The following is a 20,180-nucleotide window of genomic DNA, read 5'->3' as shown; positions in this document are numbered from 1 at the left end:
AACCGCTGCTGCCATATCTGCTATTTCTCCCTCTCTTTCTCTGCTCATTCAAGCGGCCAAACAGGAGAAGAATACATGTCACACAAACAACAGTACTATACGGATATTCGGATATGTCATGGACACGCATATCTGCGCCGCAAGCTGGAGTGACTTCCCCCCGCATCGACTCGCTTGCATGACGGTGCGAGCCCGCTGTCGACAAGTCGATATCCGCGGTTTGCCCGCGTATCTCGAGGCAGACGTCGAGTAAAAAAAGTCCAAAGGCGCCTACACGTTTTCCGTTGTGGCGCAACAGTGTCCTCCGCCTCTCTTATCACCGTTGGTCACCTTTTGTACCTTCTCTGTCCTCTCATGCACTTCGTTGCCCGCTAGAGCTGGTTCGCTGCTGCCCGCCACTTTGTGTGCAGCAGTGGCGCTGATCCTGCGGTACACACCTATACGCAAACAATATATATATATATGCAGATGCATATATATATATATATGTTTACTGAACAACAACACTGAGTGTTGCTCTGTCCCGCGAGCACCCCACCCCACCCCACCACGCACAGAGAGAGAAACAGTGCTGCCTTACATTATTCCTATTCGATCTTCTACATCCCCTATTTCCGTTTTCTTTTTTCCTCCAACAACATTGGCGCCATCCATTCACACACACACACACACGCCGGCTCTGCCCTTCGTTTCTCTCCTCCTCTTCCTTCCGCCACCTTCTTGTCCCTCATCCGTTCCAACGAGGAAGTAAGCGAGCGAGCAGAGAACAGCAGAAGCGCAGTGCTCACACCGACGATCACCACCAGCTCTGCTAGAGGAGTGCGGAGCTAAGCGGTAAGGACGCACTCTTCTTTTACTATTTTACCTTCATTGTTGACCTGCGTGAGGCACTGACCACTCGCTAGGCTTTTCTGTTGTTCTTATCCTGCGCATCCCGCTCTGTTTCTCTCTTCTCTGGCCACCTTGCGGTTTGTTCTTGCGCCTTCTACGGGTACGCATCACTTATACGCGAGCTGACCCCCCCCCACACACACACATCCCGAACAGCGCACACGCACCTTTCTCTCTGTTGTTGTCTGTTTCGACATGTTTTTCTTCTCTCACTGTACCCCTCTCCCTCCCTCCCTCTCTCTCACACACACACAAATTGATCTCATAAAATCATTTCCCTCTGCTTGTTTGTTTGGGTCTCACGCGTGTGCGCATCCTCCTCCTCCTCTTTTTTGTGTACCTGTGTCTCCCTGTACGTCCCTGCCGTTTTCTTCGCGGACTTGCTGTGCGTGTCTGCTCATCGCGTCTCGTCGCCTCCCCTCCTCCTCCCGTCTCTCCTCCAGTACTGCCGTGTTTCCTTTGCTTCCACGATACCGTCCAAGCGGTGTCCTACTCCGATGATCATCGGTGCACCGGCAAAGGGATGGGCAACGGAGAGTGTTCCTGAGCTACTCGCATCCCCACAGACAGACCTTGCTGCGGTGTTGTTGTCAGACGCCGTTACGGACTACCTGCACAGCATTCAGTCTGTCGGGACCGCCCGTGCGAATCGACGCGGGTGCGACGGCTCCGACAGGAACGAGGACGGCAGCTCTGACAGCATCCCAAGCGCTGTGCGTGTTGTTCTTCAATACATTGTACGGCATGCTGATACGCTGTTTTCGCTGCTTCACGGAAAGGCACAGATAGAGAATGGCCCTGTGGGCTCGAAACACCACCCGGAAGGCTCCTTCCTGACGGTCTGCAGCCCGCCAGGAGAGGCCGAGGCATCGACGGGAGTCGTAGAGATACAACACCCATCCCAGGGGAATCACGCCAACGGTGCACCGACAGCAGCCGTCTCCGTCATCGGCGATGCTGACGAGGATCAGGAGCGGCGGTGCCTCGCGAACTTGACGGAGCTGCTCTCCTTCTGTATTACCCACTCCCAGGAGCAATCGGAAGTCGACGCGGTCGTGGCGGCCTGCATCGAAGCGCTGAGTGGGGAGAAGATGCTGCTGTCGCAGCGCACGTTTGCCGTGCAGCGTCTCCTGCTAGAAGCCTTCGATAGTGACTTCGAGGCGACCACACAGGCCATCGCCGACACCCTCACGCATTCGACCATCAAGGGTGTGGTGGAGAACCTTGCGAGCAACTCCATTGTCGCCGAAACCCTCATTGCGCTCTTTGGATCAGCGCTGTCCGCGGTGTGGATGGTGAAGCCAACAACCAAGACGGCGCTCTTCACGTCGCAATGGATTCGACTTGACTTCCCGACGACGCTCTGCGCCTACCTCCCTGTTGCCATCCAAGACCCCGGGATGTACCACTACTTTTACTTCTTCAAGGAACTACTCAAGCGCGGATACAGCCACAGCGCTGGGCCGATCGTGGATGTGCTCCTCAGCGAGCCGCTTGTCTCGGACTACGTTGAGCGCATCTTAAGCTGCTGCGAGCAGGACGTGGAGAGGTCGGCGCTCTTGACGCCAGAGGGGGCCGCAGCGCCGCCTGTGTCGCTGGCGGCGGATGGGGTGGAGGTGCTCGTCTCGATTATTGGCCTCGTGCGCAAGTCACTGGTGCTGCCCGAGACGAGGTACATGTACGAAACGGCCACAAGGTACATTACGCCGGTGGCGGTGCTTCAGGCACAGGCGCCACGCGTGACGGCGCTCCTTGCTCCCACTGCACAGGAAAAGGCTGAGCTGGACGCCTACGCGCCATCTGCGGATGTGTTGTCACGCGTCCTCTCTGCGGTCGCTCCGGCCGGGACGTATGGTCTGGGCCCGCTCCGGCTTGCGGTCTGTGAGTTGTTCGTGGAGCTCGCCCTCTTCCAGCTGGCCAGCACCGACAACACCCTCATCACAAGCGGCTTTTTCCCTGCACTCATCGGCTGCTGCGAGCGCTTTCCGCAGCACGACGCGCTGGCCAGAACTCTGCACCGCTGCATCCTGACCATCTTTCAGCGGGCAACGCTCGTTGGCGAAAGTCTAAGCGCTGCGGCCGAGCGAGATTGCCTGTGGAGGTACCTGGTGAAGGCAGACACTGTTGTCCTGCGGTGTGGCGCGGTCGAATCTGTCCTTGGCGCGCTGACGCGCCTCGCACAGATCCCGAATACGTCCCTGTCGAGCCTCTGCATCGATGCACTGACAAACCTGTCCTCGCTGCCACTTTTTCAGTCCGCCGCTGGCGGCCCATTTGAGAAACACCTGGAGGTCTTCAAGGCGTGCGACGCTATCCAAGAACGCGTGCGCCACATGGACACCCCGATCACGGGTGAGCACTTTAGGGAGCGCGGCTCAACCGGGCTACCGCATACGGTACACCGGGATACCATCAACCTCGCAGGCGATCGCTTCCACGGCCCGAAGGCGGGCGGCATCTCTCGCGGCTCACGCCTTTCCGGGTTTTCAAGCAAGTTCACAAAAGGTTCGTATGTAGTTGTGCGGCGCAGCGCCGATGACGACCGACCACCGCGCCCAGCGCAGGACGCAGTAGTAGACATCGAGGCCCTGAAAGAGGAGGTGCACACCCTGCAACAGGGCGGCTCCCCGGCCCTGCAGTCGTACCCCAGCTTTAGCAACGTGAACTTCAATTTCATTTCCTTCTCGGCGGAAGGTGACACAGACAGGGATCAGAACGACGCTGCGACGTCATCATCAGAAGCGCCTCGAGATTGATCCATATTCTCTTTTTTTTTCTCTACATCGCCAGCACGCGTTGGTGCTGTCGTCGTCGTCGTTGCTGGTCAAAATGGGCATCAGCGCACCAGTAGAGCTCTCTTCCCGTTTCTTTCCAGTTCTCCTGTTGCTCCTTTTCCTTTTCTGCCTTCTCTGTGTGTGTGTGTGGTCCCGTGGGACATGTTTTCGTTGTGACTTACAGTGGCGTTTCCGTTCCTCATGACGGGACACCCAGGTCATTGCATGGTGGCTCAGAACCCAACCGCCCTCCCCTCTCTCCCCCCTCACCCTCCTGCTATCCTCCGCCAAATGCCGGACCACATCTGGTTGTGACGCGCCCAGGCACCTACGACGTAAGGAGGGGGGTCTGCGCGATGCATCGCTGCTGACGTCGGCGGTCATGCCCTGGACGGCGTGGCGTCGCAGCGACCCGCGACCGTGTCAGCAGGGTGGCGCCATCCATGTGATTTTAGGCGGCGTGCCAGCGCGGCTGGGACGTATCCTGCCCCTCCCTCCCCCCTGGCCCTCACACGGTCTACTGGTGTGGTGGGGAGGCTGAGTGTCGCCCCCGATGGGGGATGCACGAGGGGTGGCGACGGGCATGATGGGCGCGGCTGTGAGGGGCCCTGCGGAGCGGGCGTCTGGGTATACTTTGAGGGCGAGGCCGTGCCTCGGAGGGCTGGGTCGGTGCTTTGCTGTAAGGCTGTTGCAGCGCTGCCTCGCACGGACGTGATGGGGAGGGGGAGGGGGCCTGTGACAGCTACGGCAGGCCTGTTGTAGAGGGGAGTTGACCGTACGCTCTGTAGCAGTGAACGGGCAAACTGAACAACAAACCTCTTTGTGTGAATATTTGGTAGTCGAGTGTGAGGTAAACTTCTCAGCGCAGGTGCACTCTCCTCTCCACTTTCCCAGTGCTTCCCTGTTGTGCGTGTTCCTGAGTGGGTGCTGGTGGCGGTGTTGTTGCTTTTTTTTATTATTCTGTCTTGTTCTCTCCTCTCTGATGTGGCGATGGCAAGGATTTTGTAATGGGCTGTGCCGATCAGAGTGCGTGGTGCACCTTTTTTTTCTAGCTTGTCCCTACCGTTGTGAAGAAGTCTTCGCATGTCCCCGTTGGACAGTGCCGCGTGTTGGGGGGGGGGAGTGAGTGGGGTAGTGTGTGTGGGGGGGGGGGAGGGGAGAAGTCAGACGTACACCCCCTCCCTTCCCCTGAAAACAATGTTAGAAAAGGCTTGAAAAGGTGGCGCTTGTCATCGTTCTACACTGTACTGGACTCATACGGGCGCATGGAGCTGCAGGAGGGTGTACGCGAGCATCGCGTCATGCACTTTACTGCTCACCACCGCACCCACCGTCTTCGGCCTGTCTTCGTCCCTGCTGCTTTTCGTTTCCTCTGCAACTGTGGCCACACCACAAAAGCCCTTGAGTAGATCTTGCACGAAAAAGGAGGACACGGCGGACATGTGTTTAATGTGCAGCAGAAACAGTGGACAACCTACCTTTTCCCTGCGCTACGTGTCCATCTGCTCTCCTTTACCCGTATTGGTTGGCTGCTGCACACGTCCCTGCCACTCAGGTCCCTACGTTCATACCCACAGCGGAAACCTACAGCTGGAAAGGGGAGGCGAGAACAGCCATCGAGCAAAAAGCCGCTCGCCCGACCGCCCCTGACCCTGTGTCATTTGATTCATGGATACGAGCGCACGCCGGTGTTTCTTGGAGGTGTACACAGACGGGTGCGATGAGCCCCGTCTGCTGCAGCTGGAGCCGACAGTCAAGTTCCACAACGTGCTAAGGCGCTTCGACGAGGATGGTGACCTGTACTGGGGTGACCACCGCATCGATCCACAGACGAGCCCCGTTGCTGTGGGCATGGACTGCGGAGTCGACAAGATGAATGCGCTGTGGTTCATTCCAGCCCTGCCACGCGCCAAGCTCTGCGGCATTTCCCGCGTTGACTCCATTGCGCCCTTGGATTCGCCGCCGCTGGTAGACGCCACCGAAGGCCCGACACTCCGTCCTGCTCGCGGAACGTCGCTTCCCGCCTACTTCGACGATTGCGCCGCTACTGGGCACAGCAGTGGCGGCCATGCAAAGCGCGGTTCGCTCATTGGACCACGGGTGCCGTCGGCGTCAGCAGCGACAACACCGTCGTGGTACTCTCGACCGCAGCTCTTGTCTCCGGCGCCGCTGTCGCTTCCTCGACCGGCTGTGAGATTACCACACACGCAGGCCCAGCCGCCGTCGAGGATGCCCACAGACCCCGTCGTGCATGCAGCCGGCGATAGCCGCCGTACCGGCGTACCGGTGGCTGCACTCGAGGCTAACGGTGGCGAGAAAATCGCGCCCATGCGCCGCCTGTACGCTGCGCCGGCGCCACGTGCGCCATCGCCGCCGCAGTCCGCCGTCACGGTTCGCCGCAACGCACCTGTATGCATAGACCCTCATGTACTCGTCGACGATACCTTTGACGCCATCGAGGCGCTCCAGAGAGAGCTGCGGCACTTAAGCACCGAGATACGAGCGATGCGACTCCGCGACCCTCGTGATTACAGCAGCGTGACGCCGATGCGTCAGGTTCTCGTGCGGCCCCCCGGCATGGACGCTGTGCCGGCGTTGGTGTCGCCGATTTGCTTCTCGATGAAGGAGTCGAGTGTGCAGGAGCTGGCGACGGAGCTGCATGACAAGCAGATGCACCGGCTTTACAAACAACGTCACTTGTACCTCACCCACGACCTCCACGTGTAGGCGCGTCGCCGACAAGGCCATAATACGCGCTGGCCTTGGTTCGCGTTTTCGTCTTTGTGTCGCCGTTTTTTTTGTCGAATATCCCTTCCCCGATGAAAAACGACGACCCCCCCCCTGGCGCCTACCTCCCCCTCCCCTCTGCGCTTGGCGTGCGCGGACCTGGGCCCGCCCCCTTCCCCGGCCATGCCGAAGGGGGCGCCCGAACCGCCAACCCCCTCCCCCTTTTTCCAGCGTGGCGCCAGCCCCGCGCCGCGCCTTCTGGGGGAATGGCGTTGGCCCTGCCCGCCCCCGCGAAACGCGGGGGGAACCGGCGAGAAATCCCACCCCCCACCCCGTTACGCACCCCCCATCCCCTACCGCGCACGCCAAAAAGCCGCACCCGCGCCCTGGAGGGACGCATGTGGGAGAAAGGGGCCCGTGCCGGGATCACCTGAAGGGGATATGCGTGCACAGGAAACAATTCTGCCAGAGAAAGTAGGTTCCCCCATGGATGGACGGCGACTCCACCCCATCGACGAGTTGCCGAAAAGCGACTCCGGTCATGGGGACACATCACGAATACAGTTGCACTCACCAGCGACCATAGCCCATATGAGAGAAAATCGCTGGCAACTTCCGGTGCCTAGTGCCCTGCCCACTCGCGGTCTCAGGCAGAAAAGACGTTCAGAGTTGTAATGCTCTCACCATAGTGGGTGCGCGGGGGCGGCACGCCACTTTAAACGCAAGACCGCCGACGTCAGCAGCGATGCATCGCGCAGACCCCCCTCCTCCCCTTACGTCGTAGGTGCCTGACCGCGTCACAACCAGATGTGGTCCGGCATTTGGCGGAGGATAGCAGGAGGGTGAGGGGGGAGAGAGGGGAGGGCGGCTGGGTTCTGAGCCACCATGCAATGACGTGGCTGTCTCATCATGGGGAACGACGATGTTGCTGGGAAAAAAGTAGCGTCAGCTGTGCTGAACGACATTTGCGGGTGTATTTGGACGGCTGTTGTACGGCCGAATGTTTTAGGCAGACACGCGTGTCCTTCTATCCACAGGGGGTGGGCTAGCGAAAAAAAAATGCGCCAGAATGCGAGACCCACATATGCACGGTGCAGAGAGAAGCGAGGAGAGCAGGGAAGGGGAGGCGAAGGATAGGAAAGGGTGAGTGGGAGACGTGCGTAGTCGGGGGTTCGCGTGCTGGTGCAGCAGCACCACCCCATTTGGGGTGAGAGGGCCAGTGGAGAGAGGGTGGGACTGCAAAAAAAAGCCATACTTCCTGCCCGCTCTTTTCCTCTTGCGACAAGAATCCATGTCGACTCTCTCCGCCGGTATGACACGCTGCAGCGAAACACCGCGAGCCTTGCCACACTGGTGGTTCGCATCGTGTAGCCTCCTCCCATCACACGCAATGCATATAAGACCTCTCTTACCGGTGAGTACAACCTCTTCGCGAGAGATCACACGCGGCACGGCCGCTTTTCATTTTGTGTTGCCGTATTTTTTCTGTGTGTATGTCTGTTGTTGTTCTTGGACGGAAAAAAGCACCGGTAGAGAGATGAAGCGATGAAAAGAGGAGAGACGCAGGTACACGGTACCACATCAGCGCGTCGTCTCACAGAAAAACACACACACAGACACATGTGGGTGCTTTGTCCGCTGCATCATCTTCATCGCTGTCGTTGCTACGTATGCTATCCTCTTCGTTGACCAAACAACAACCCTCCCTCCTGCTCACCACCAAAACAGAAAAAAACGAAAGCACACACACACACACACGCACGCGAAGGACCCCCGCCGTGGAAGCGCACGACTGCGCAAAGTGGAGTGCATGCGGGGAGGGGAAAAGGAAATACGAAAGCTATAGCACGAAGACCGACACGTACACGCACGGCTGCTCGGGAAGCTCACAGAGCGCCTACAAAGAATGAGGCAGTCATACGTACTCCCTCTATTCACCTCTCCTGCTCACAGACCCACAGACACAGGCGACCACAACAGCATCACCGACAAGACGACCACGCCAACTGGCGTAAGAGGAGAGAGAGGGCGGACGAGAACAGGAGAAAGAGAAACCCAAGATGGACTATAGTGGCACACAAAGATGTGCGCAATAAGCGGTCCACACACACACATACCTCCACCGCTGCCTCCCGCCTTCACGCTGACCGCCTTTAAAAAAAATTATGTGTGCTGCCAATTTGCAGCAACAAGAACAAAGTCTGGCATCACTGCACATGCACCAATACACCCACAACTGCCCAGAAACGGGCTGGGGAGGGGTGAGATGCACCAGACTCGCCCTTGTTTACACCGTTTCCGCCGAGTACTGGCAACCAGCAGCCGAGAGACCACCGCAAAAGCAAAAGCCCCGTTGTACTTCATCGCTCACTGGAGAAGGTTAGCTAAGAGACCACTGGTAAAGTTGAAGGGATGCAAGCCGCGGCCCTTCCTCTCCTTTCCTTTGTTGCTCTTCGTGTCAACGTCGCTCAGGGAGTTTTGTCAGGTATTCACAACAGTAAAAACGTCCCGCCGGCGTGCGCATCTCTCTGCCAGTCTGCTTTTCCGACTATCTGGACAACGCTCCCCCCACACACATTTTTTTTCTACTTGTGCCCCCTACACGTATAGAGGGTATTTGGGCACAACCCCTTCCCCACTATTGTCGAACCGCTTGCATGTGCTGTATGCGTGTACCTCTCCCACCGCCTTCTAATGCGTCAACTCCAAAAAAAAGTGCGACTACACGAACTTCACCCGCAACACCTGAGCGGGTTGGCTAGGAGAGAGGCGCCGCGGCCTTGGCTCGACGTGGCAGAGCGAGAGGTGCTGCTATCCTTTTTCCCTCATTAGTTTGAGCACGTCCTATTTTTACGTTTGGTGCGAGAGGAAAGGTGCGGTGTCGCACTCCTCTCGCACACGAACTTTCCTTACACGGAGGCGAGCACAATAGTTCACCTGAGTGTGTGTGTCTCTGTGTGTGATGGGAGGGGGGAGAGGAGGGGTTGGCGGCCAGGGGCATGTCGGGTTTGTGGCGGAAGGGGTGGGAGCTGTGTCTCACTCTACACGGTCGGCCGCACTGAGGCGATGGTGGAGCAGGCGTCCAGGAAGGACTCCGTCGACCACTGCGGCGGATCAGCGAACGCCCACATGTAAAATTGAGTAATGGGTGTCACTTCCCACTTACAGCGGCGGCAAAATGTCAGCACCGCACTCTTCTCGCGTGACTTGCCTTTGGTGGCCGTCTTCTCCATCACACACTCGACGATGTTGCCGTCGTTGATCATGTGCGTGTCGACGTTTGCATCACTAATCATGACCGGGAGGTTGCTCGCGCCGGTCGTGCGGCTTGTCGCTAACACCTCGTCCTCGTACTCGCGCACGTAGCCGTCGAAGCTCCACATGCCGTCCGTCATGCTACCGGCCCAAATGCGCAGCCGCACCGTCTTCTTGGTTTCCGACGGGTACACAAAGTTGCGCACGTCGTAGCGGCCGTACTCGATCCCGTCAGGGTTGACAAAAATCGCGCCGCGGCTGACGTCCTTGTACGCTTCTAGGCATGTCATGACGTCGCAGACGGGGTAGTGCTCCAGCAACCGCACAGAGCTGTTGCTTGGCAGCTTGCCGAACGAGTCGGACAACAGCTTCACACGATCGTGCAGCAGCATCTCCGAACCATACTGCTTGCCGATGATCATCATGTCAGAGATGTAGATGACATCGTTCAGCATGGACGCCTCGACACAGAACAGCACCTGCGACGTCGGATCCTCCGCCCCTGATGCCTCCGCCTCGCTCTTGAGCTTCTTGAGGAGCTCCTGCATCGCCGCTGGCACGTCGTTCAACTTGAACAGAAGGTTGTAGGATGTTAGGTGGACATAAACGCTCATGTCGTAGCCAATCAGCGACAGCTTATCTCCCCAGATCCACGGTGTGACGAGGTAGTGCTGCAGCTTCGGAGCTGACTGCACAAACTGCACGTAGTCGAGCACGTAGTTCGGCTCCGAGTACGTGAATGCGTACGGCAGCGGGCGCTTCACCGCACTACGCTCTGCTTCTAAAATCTGCTCCACCAGCTCCGCGTCGGTCACCATGGGGCAGTTGGGGATGAAGTACTCCTGCTCCAGCTTGATCGCGGCGTCGTTCTTTTTCAGCAGCGCCGACACCTCAGCTGCCGCCTTCTCCGTCAGCTCCTCCAACTTCAAGTCCTCATCCATAACAATAACCCTATCGGGGTCGAGACTTGAGGCGAACTCGAACGCTTCCGGGTGCATCGTCTTGGCGTGCGACTTCGCGAAGCTTACCCCACGCTCGACCAGCGACGTCAACTCTGGCACGAGGGTCACAACTGCGTCCAGCTGCAGACCCGCCTTGACGAGGTAGTGCACCACGTAGTGGGCTTGGAACTTGTTGGTCGAGAAGGCATCATCGATGACCAACCCCTTCATTGTCGATTTCTTCTCCAGCGCCGCACGCAGTGGCGCCAGTCGTTCCAGCAGGCTTACATCCTCTTCTTCGGCTTCCTCAGCCTCCTCGACTTTCTCACCGCCTGCTGCTTGGGCGGCGGATTGCTGCAGTGGCGACTTGAGACACACGTAGTCAAATCCTTCCCTTTTCGCAATCGCCTGCGCCACGCTGGTCTTGCCGGTTTTCTTGTAACCGACCACCATCACGGCGCGCGGCGTGTTCTTCGTGATATAAGACGGGGCTGCAGCTGCCGGAGGCACGGAAAGAGGCCGCGGCACTGGAGCTGGCGCTGCCATGGGTGGAGGCGGCTGAGCGCTGACGCTGCCGAGTCCCATGTTGGCCTGTGGATTCATGCTCGGATGCATGTTCGGGATCGGGTTACGTTGGTTACTGTTGTACGGCATGCGACCGCCCCCACCCATCATGTTGTTGTGGTTCATGCCCATCGCGTTGGGCGGTATGTTGTGCATCCGAGGTTGCATCGGCATCTGCTGCTGTGGTGGCTGCTGTGGTTGCTGGTCATAACCGCCGTTCATGTCCATCCCGGCTACTTGCTGATACGGCGCGGGCATTCCGCAGTAGTTGCCGAGCATGCCGCCACCGCCACCACCGCCACCACCGCCGCCGCTGCCGCCCACCATGCCATTGATGTTTTGGTACTGACTATGCGGCATATTCGGTTGTCGATGGTTGCGACCCATGCGAGGCCCCGACGAGTACCCTTGCTGTGGGCCATTGCCCATGTAGCTGCCGCCTTGCCCGTAGCCGCCGCTAGGATTGCCACCGCCAGGACCGTAGCCACCACTACCGCCCTGGTGGTAGCTACTGTTGTCGTACATCATCCCTCCGCCATAACGCTCGTTCTGCATTGTGCTGCCGCCGCCGCTGGGGCCACCGCCGTTGTTGTAGCCTTGCTTGTTGTGCGTCGTGTTCGGCTGGTAGTTTGATACCGGGAACGATGGCGCGTTGGGGTTCAGATTCGACATGGTCGCTGAAGGGGAGAACCGGATATGCGCTTATAAAAGGTGCGTGGAGTTCCTGCCTCGATGTATATCCGTTGTTGGACTGCTCGCCTATGCGTGTGAAAGACACCGGCGTCCCTGACCACTCTCCTGTGATGACCTATGGACAGGCGGGAGAAGGACAGGGACAGAAGAAGGCGGCGCTACGGAGAGACGATGGAGATGACACGGTGCGAGTGATCGTGGACTGAACGTGCGGTGCAGTGCAGAGGGGGGAGGCGGAGGGGAGCGCTGCTCAGGCTTGGGGAAAAAAGAGAAGAAATGAGACAGCCGGAAGCGTTCACAACGCGCACTCAGGAAAAGGGGAGACGACGGGAGAACAGAGCACCCAGTACGCAGGCGCCCGCACACACACTCACGCAAGGAAGAGCCACAAACAGCCGCAAAGATACGGTGGTCAGAGACGGAGAGACAGATCTTATACGGTGCAGTAGAGGAGGGAGGCGTATGGAGGCGGAAGGGGATAAGGAGAGTGCAGAGAAGAAGCGAAAAAGGAAAGCCAAGAAACACAAAATTTTTTTGTTCTTTTGTGGTTCGATCCTCCTGTAGCGAATGCGTGTGCGGTACACCCGTCAGTACAAGGGAGGAAAAAAAGGGCCCTTGGTCACAGGGGGTCACACACATGCACACAGGCCCCGGCTCATACAACCGTTACAGCCTATGGTCTATGATGAAATGACGGCAGAATCGCTCAGCGGGGGGGGGGAAGGGGGAAGGGGAAGGGTGACACACAGAGAGAGACCTCCAGCGAAGACCAGCGCTGTGTGACGATGTCGCCAAGGCGGCGAGCGTCTGCTCTTTTCCGCTGGAACCGTGAACAGGTTGGAATGATATAAAGGATGAGTGAGGGACAACGACAGCAGCAATCGCGGCAATGAAAATGTGGACAACACAGCGCAAAGAAGCACACCCGAAGAGCGAACAGAAAAAGAGGGAGCACTTCGGCTGTGCGCACACAAGCACACAAGCAGAGCGTAAACGAACAACCTCCCCTCAACAACAAAAAAAACACCCACGCCACGTGGTACACAACCCCCTACCGAAGAGCCCGCGGGATTCACCACAATGATGGGAATGAGGTCACCGTGAAAGAACTCCGATGGAGAACCAAGATGAGAGAAAACAAAATCAAACAGTTAAGGCCAAGTATACGCACTGCACGGCAATCGCTCCTTTTTCTAGTTTTTTTTTTCTTCTTTCTGAACACTTATGCGTGTTTGCCACCTCCGTGCGCCTGCGCGATCGACAACGGCAGTTCGCCGGGAAACACCCGAACAGAAGACGCGGAGGTCGGAAAGAGAGAACAGAAGACTGGCAAGGTGAGACACCGAACGTCCCCCCTTCCCCTCCACTCTTGACACGTACTCACACGTTCTCTGTCGACGTCAACAGCAACTGCTTGCAAGGATGTATTTGCAGCCCTTCTTTTTTTTTCCTTGGCGAGAGGAAGTACGGAGGGAAGAGGTGTTTGTGTGTGTGTGTCTGGGGGAAGAGCAGGGGGATGATGCACAACCGCGTTAGTGAGGATGTGCCTTCGCGCGAGACGATTTTCTCGTGTTCTCGCTTTTCGCTTCGTGGAAGGAGCGCTTTCGAAAAAAAAAAACGAAAAAGAGACCTGCCGTGGAGGGGCCCCGGTGCACAGGAGGAGACACGTGCGAGGCATATTATGGTATAGGTACCAAATGACCGAGATGCAAGACACAAGGTCGGGGAGGGAAGGAGGGGACAGGGGACAGGGGGCAGGGGAGAGAGAAGATAACGTATACCGCATAAATGACTCGCAAAAGGACATGAGTCCTTCATTGTTCTTGCGTGCTTTCACACACAGAGCGACCCCCCTGTGTTGCGGTTGGCAGGGAAACCTTTCCGCACAGTGTCCAGAGGCGCACCAGGCGTGAAAACACCGCATTGCTATGCTTGCCTTTGGTAGCTCTCTTTTTTTTCGTGTACTGGCGCACGCTGCGCCACCGTGCGACCCCCCTTGTCGCGGTGCAGCAACGAAAATGGCAGAAAGAAAGGGATGCACAGTTTCTCGAGCTCGCCGTTGAGTACCCTTCAAGCCCATCACATGCCTCTGTAAGCAGGTGCAATCGTGGCCGAGTCAACGTTTTTCGTTCTGGCTTGGTGCGACAGACGATGTTACATGAAACGAAAGTGAGGAAGCGAAGACAAGGAGAGAACGCGCGCGTTCACAAACTCATACGAGGGCGCGTAAGCGAAAGAGTCACACCACAAGTAGCGCGCACACTCTCCATATACACACATATATACATACATATATACATGTACGTCGCTACCTCTCTTTGTTCATGACCGACGCGTCAGAAGAGGCCACTGAGGAGATTTGAGATAGTGAAGACGGGAGGTGGGGTGAGCGAGAAACGACCTGCTGACAAGGTAACAGCTCCACATGGCGTGTCTTCGCCTTATTCTAGCTATTGAACCGCCCGCCTTTCCATCCACACGCATTCGACGTTTTCAACAGCCGAAGTACGGCGTGCTTTTCTCTGCACCACCTGGCTCTCTCTTTCCCTTCACAGATGGCTCTTCCTCCTCTTCCTCGCCTTCGCACCTGTCCCGTCCACACATTATCCCATACAGGTCCGCACGAGCAACGAGTGCACGGCTACACACCCCACACAGACACACCCCACTGCGTATTTACGCCGAGCACCAGCAACGCGCAGTGAAAAAAAAACACGAAAGAAACCGTTAGACACACACACACACGATACCCCTGACAAGGAGGCCTCAATGGACAAACGATTACGAGTCTGGATGAAATGCCAACCACCGCCACCACCACCGTAGCACACACACACACGCAGACAACGCAGCACGGCCACAGCCCATTCGGAATCGTGGTACAATAAAAAAAAGGCAGCATACCGACGAACCAACCAATGAAGGACAAGGCAGTATGCCACCACTGACGCATCACATCACCACCAGCAACCCCCTCCCCCAAAAGAGGAAGTCGTTGCCCACATCAAAAAAACAAACAAACAAAAGCAACGACCACATAGGGACAACAAAGGAGGAGAGACACCGTCGCGGCAACTGCACCAAACCCGTCGCTGAAAGGAATTCGGCTTTTCACGAGGCAGGAAAGAGAAACAAGTGATAGCCACCATTCACACACCCGCGGACGAAACCTGCGGACGAATTCACGAAGACAACGGCCACACGCCCTTCCGTAAGCCTCATCAACATGAAAAAAGGACGTTGCGTCACCGGAGAATAGACGCCTCAGACTCGCAAGTCCATCTCGTGGGAGACAACGGGCTTGGCGTGTTTCAGTACACTCAACCCTCGCTAAGGAAAAGAAAAACGCGAACCTATTCAAGCGAGAAATGCAGCAGCCGCAACATGCTCAGAGCAGTGTGGTACGTCAAGTTCGCCGACCTGCCCACCTCCCTCCCTCCCTCCCTCCCCTTTGTACTGCTCGCTCTCTACGTCTGTGCCAGGCCCGCTCCTAGGGCGACGAGGCATTGGGTCCACTGAAACGAAGTACCCTGCAGTGATCGAGCAGCTCCTGGTATGTGAGGTGCTTCAGCCTCACGATGCCTTCGACAACAGACATCTTGTTGGGGCGTGGCTTGTCGACACGCAGACGGTGGAACACCCACTGCGTCGCCGGCTGCCCGTTGGGACCCGCTCTTTCGACAACGTCTGCCAGTTCTAGTTCCACGATCGCGCTGCTGCGCAGGTGGTAAGCGCGCATCTGCATCTCTGTGAAGACCCCAACGGCCCCTGGAAAGGGGACCTCCTGTTCATTCTCAGTTGTGAAGAGGTCAAAAACCGTGACACCGTCCTCAGTCTTCTCTCCGTTCATGAGTCTAAAGTCAGCCGTGCACAGCTGCAGCGGCTTCCACTTCAAGAGGAACTTGTCTAGGCCAAACTTGTAAATCGTGTTGCCCTGAAAGACAATGCCATCCACCGCGAACGGCGCATCCTCGAAGCGAGGGAGCAGCTTCGGCAGCTCGTTGATGGGGACGTAGTGTTTCAGGATTACAGCCGCGTAGGCTCCGGCCTCGCCACTATTCTGTACCATCAACCGGAACCACTCCCGCAAGAGCTCGTAGCGCTCGAAGAACGGGGTGCGCTTGGCCTGCCTGCCACCAAAGTACACATAGTCGATAATGTGTAGCAGCGGCTGAGGCTGGTTCGACTCGCCGGCGGTGGTGCTCATCTCGGCATCGAGCATCCACTCAATCTCGTTCGTCTCCTCCTGCCTGTCGCCGACCATTTCGAACGCGTTCGAAAACATTAGCGAATCGAAGAGAACGTTGAAGTCGTAGCAGCCAGTGAAGGCAAACGGAAAGCCCAGTACGCCGAAGTGCGAGTGCTTCACAATCAGATAGCGCTCTCCATCCACCTTCAACGTCACGTACATGGAGGACATCCGCTTGCACTCCTGCCGGTTTGCAAACGAGCCGGCGTCGACGTATCCACCAATGCTAGAGAGCGGGGCGCTGTCCGTGCGGCCAGACGTGTTGCCGATCGCTGCGTGCACCTTTTTGGTAAGCTGCTGGAAATCGCTGTAATCATCCAAAAGGTGGAACTTGTCGTAGCCGGGGAGCGGCGTGGCAGGCGGGAGGCGAATGTGTCGGCTGCGCTTCGGGAAGAGGCCGTCAATGATGCTGCAAATACGGTCACCGACCCGACGCGCTTCCAGCGCGTTGCAGTCGATGATGTGCAAGACACCAATTTTCTTGTACACGCGATCCGCTATTTCCGCTTGTGCACGCTGCTCAACGTAGCGCCAGTGGTCCGCTCCGGCCTTTTGATCGCCGCGGCACTGGGCGCGCCTCAAGCCTTCCTTGGGGTCCACTTGCAGCCAGAAGACAAGAGGGACCGGCAGCTGACACACGTTGAGTGCCGCTTGCAGATAGTAGGCATCCATCTCCCCGGTTGCGACGAAGCGGTCCAGAACGACGCCGTTATAGGAGCGGTCTTTTGCATCAGGACCGAAGTTATCCTTCACGGCCTGTTCCACCTCCGCGAAGGGTTGCTTGCCTTCCTTGTACATGTCCCCAGAGGAGAGGTGCAGCAAATGGTAACGCTCGGCAATGCTCTCAGCCTGAGTCGTCTTCCCAGACCCACGGCAGCCAAAGATCATAACGATCAGCGGGTTGCTGTTCGTCGGGCCGGCCTTGCGGCCAAACTGCGGGGGGCGCCACCCGCTGAGCGCTGCAACGCTAGTGGCCGGAGAAGGGAGCGGCGCTGACGTCGTCGTCGTCAGCGTCGAAGGCGCCGGTCCGCTCAGGAGTTTTGCCGTAATCGCAGGCTGTAGCGCCGCCGGCGGTGCTGAGGTGCCGCTCGAGCTGCCTGCGCTTGGAACGGGGGTCACACCATGACTCGCTGCGGCAGTCGGCGGCGCGCGCGGCAGGTGCGATACTGCACCGACATGGTTCGGTGGCACCATTCCTCGGGTGGGTCCTGGATACGGTGTCGCCGTGGTGGCTGCGACTGCGGCTGAATATGGCGCGCTGCCGCCCGCCGCCCCGACGCGGACGGCGCGTGCCATCGGGGCCGAGGAGATTCGAGGTGGTACCGGTGCCGAAACGGGAGGGTTCCCTGTCGCTTGGCGGGGACCGAGACTGGTAGAGCCCGCCACAGATTGCTCTTGCTGCTGTTGCGGTTGATGCTGCTGAGACACCGTCTCGGAGCGCGGCTCAGGGAACGTGGGCGGCGATGGGCCACGCTGTTCTTGAGCAGCGATGCGGACTGGTGCAGCATTGCCCGCCTCACTGGGACTGAGACTGTTTGGGGATGCACCTCGACTCCCTTCGTTGGCCGCTGTCCCTGCCGCCGCTGCTGCCGCTGCCGCCGCGGCCGCGGCCGCCTGTCGCTCCTGGGCACTCCGCGGCAACACAGGTGCAACCTTTTGTGGAAACGACGGCTGCTGGTGCTGGTGTGAGTGCTGCTGCTGCTGTTGCGGAAGTGGGCGTTGCGAGGGAGGCGCTCCTTGGCCTGAGGAGTGTGTTTGCGAGGCGTTGCCGCCAGGAACGGGATGCGGGTAGACACCATACGATGAAAAAAAGGGAGCGCCGCTCAGCTGCTGCCCACTGCGGTCTTGTGAGCGTGGTATTGCCGGAGGAAGTGACTGAGACAGAGGCGGCGGCTGCGGCGCGGTGTATCGAGCGCCGGTGTTCTGAAGCTGCTGCTGCTGCTGCTGCTGCTGCAGCGACAGCGGGGACCCTGACGGGCTCGTTAATGGAGGGCGGCGCATGGAGGAGGAAGACCACCCGAGAATCGGCGGTTGATCTCCGTCAGCCCGATCCAACGACCCGTCGGCCCCCATTCCGCTGGAGAGGCTCGCAGCCGTGTTCACACGGCTCCCACCCTGCACGCCACCGACGGCCATCGAGGCAGCTGATGGCACGGCCGCGTTGGGGTTCATCATGGGTCGAGTGGGAAAGGCCTCTGCCGCTCCGTGCATTTGCGACGGAGACCGCCACATCATCGGCGGTCCCCCGCTGGCCCCTGTTGTCTGGCCAGGCAAGCCGGTGGGGGACTTTTTGGCGCCTGCCGCAGCGATAGTGTTTGGCGTCTCGTAGTTTTCGGCCGACGGTGCCGGCGCAGTGGCCACCGGCTTGCTAGTTCGCTTAAAGCCAGAGAGTAGCGGGACATCGTCGTTACTGGCAGGGCCGGCCCCGGCGAGGCTGCGCAGCTGCGGGTTAAACTGCGGCGTGGGGTGGTACACCGGTGGCACGAACTGTTCCGGGTCGCTGCACAGAAAAGACGGGATAAACGGCTTCGCCGTCGGGTCAAACGATGGGGCGTTGGGGTTGAGGCTCATCCTGACACCCTCACAGCAGAGAAGGCAAAGGGCAAGCACCACGCAAGCAAAAAGAAGGGTGAGTGAAACAGCGAGTGACGTACCGGACGGGCAAGAATCGAGCGAGTAACAACAACGACACACACACGCACACGCACACAAAAAGAAGCGAGACGGTCGTGGTCGTTATGAGTGAGGTTGTAATGGCGGAGGGGAGGTGGAGGGGGAGGGGAGAGCGAGAGAGCCACGGAAACGTAAACAAAAAGGAAAACGAGTGGAGTACAGAGAGACAAAGAAGGAGGGCTCACGAGAACGCTGTAGTCACCAAAGTAGGGGAGAGCCCAAAAATCGAAAAGGCAGCGGCCGTCTTCTGTCTGTGCGTCTGGATTCACGTAGGTTCACTTGCAACGTACGTCGAGCAACCAGGGACGCCACACGGCGTCTGTGTGCAGTTTATGTAGAGAGTGAGAGAGTTTGCGGGGGTGGGTGCTGAGCTGGTGGGCGAGTGTTGGTGTGGGTGCGCGCGGTGAGCTCAAATGAACAGGTTATGTTCCCGCCCAACGAACAAGCACATACACACACACACACGCACGCACACAGGCACAGCCACCCAGGCCGCAAAAGAAAAGTACCACACACGCACACACACACACAAAAAGGAGAGGGAAAAGAGTAATTCTCTTTCCGGCTCCACCCGACGAGGTGGGAGCGAGGCAGCGCTACGGTGTGGCGAGACGATACGAGAAGACCTTGATGGACAGCCCTTGGACACGAAACAAAACAAGAGGAAGAGCAAGAGGAGTCGCTGTACAACGAGTGCAGGAGAGGAGGGGGCAGGGGGAGAAGACTACGCCCAGCAAAGAAAAAAAACACCACGGTCCCGAGAAGGGAGAGGGGAGGCAGCGGCAGTAGTGTGAGTCGTGTTGCTGCAGCGTTTCCACAGGTGCTCCACGTTTGGCGGGTTTCGTGTGCGGGCAGTACGACAACGTCTGGCAACGGCGAGAGCTCCCTCGATGAGCACCTGCTGGCACTTTTATTCAACGCTCTGCACCGAATCTGTATCACGCACGGACGAGGTCGATTACCACGGAAGATACTTTTTTCTTTTTCACACCGACAGTGGCCCATCCACAGGAATCCTGCAAGTCTGACGTGTATGTCCAGCGCGCATGCACAAAGGAAGAGCTCCAGTAGCAGAGGCGAGTCGACAAAACTTTTTCTTGACGGTCACAACAACAAACGGAAGCGAGAGACGATTGAGAAACCGACGTGTCAGGTGTGACAGGGGAACCACCCAAGCAGCGGGTTAGGCGTAGACGCGGCGGAGGATCGTAGGGGCTCCGGCGAGAGGGGTGGGGGTGAGAGGCAGAAAGATAAACAACAGTAGAACGATGAACGCGCCGGTGCACCAGAGCTTCTTCGTGCTTCAGTTTGTGGTAACAGCAAACAGATAATAAAGACACACACGCGAAAAAAAAAACGCAAGGACGGACACGTGACGAGTGAAACCAAAGAAAAAAAAGCAAGAAAAGAGAA

At 58.0% G+C, this 20,180-nt stretch overlaps 4 protein-coding genes across 4 annotated transcripts; 2 read left to right on the top strand and 2 right to left on the bottom strand.

Moving 5' to 3' along the window:
- Positions 1–1,388: 1,388 nt before the first annotated feature.
- On the top strand, positions 1,389–3,647 carry LMXM_31_1390 (conserved hypothetical protein; the record flags this gene model as incomplete). Its single annotated transcript, XM_003877934.1, has 1 exon — positions 1,389–3,647. The coding sequence occupies one exon, from the start codon at positions 1,389–1,391 to the stop codon at positions 3,645–3,647; it is 2,259 nt and encodes a 752-aa protein (XP_003877983.1).
- A 1,686-nt stretch (positions 3,648–5,333) lies between these two features.
- Positions 5,334–6,392, top strand: LMXM_31_1380 (conserved hypothetical protein; the record flags this gene model as incomplete). The annotated part of the gene is made up of 1 exon (XM_003877933.1): positions 5,334–6,392. One exon carries the CDS (start codon positions 5,334–5,336, stop codon positions 6,390–6,392), a length of 1,059 nt encoding a protein of 352 aa, XP_003877982.1.
- Positions 6,393–9,433: 3,041 nt separating this feature from the next.
- Positions 9,434–11,824, bottom strand: LMXM_31_1370 (conserved hypothetical protein; the record flags this gene model as incomplete). The annotated part of the gene is made up of 1 exon (XM_003877932.1): positions 9,434–11,824. One exon carries the CDS (start codon positions 11,822–11,824, stop codon positions 9,434–9,436), a length of 2,391 nt encoding a protein of 796 aa, XP_003877981.1.
- Positions 11,825–15,335: 3,511 nt separating this feature from the next.
- LMXM_31_1360 (putative RNA guanylyltransferase) lies at positions 15,336–17,390 on the bottom strand (the record flags this gene model as incomplete). Its single annotated transcript, XM_003877931.1, has 1 exon — positions 15,336–17,390. The coding sequence occupies one exon, from the start codon at positions 17,388–17,390 to the stop codon at positions 15,336–15,338; it is 2,055 nt and encodes a 684-aa protein (XP_003877980.1).
- Between the last annotated feature and the right edge of the window lie 2,790 nt (positions 17,391–20,180).

The sequence above is a fragment of the Leishmania mexicana genome, chromosome 31, assembly GCF_000234665.1.
Source record: "Leishmania mexicana MHOM/GT/2001/U1103 complete genome, chromosome 31".
Lineage (NCBI taxonomy): Eukaryota > Euglenozoa > Kinetoplastea > Trypanosomatida > Trypanosomatidae > Leishmania > Leishmania mexicana.
The sequence above is the reverse complement of the archived record's forward strand: the minus strand, read 5'-3'. Positions and strand labels throughout refer to the sequence as shown.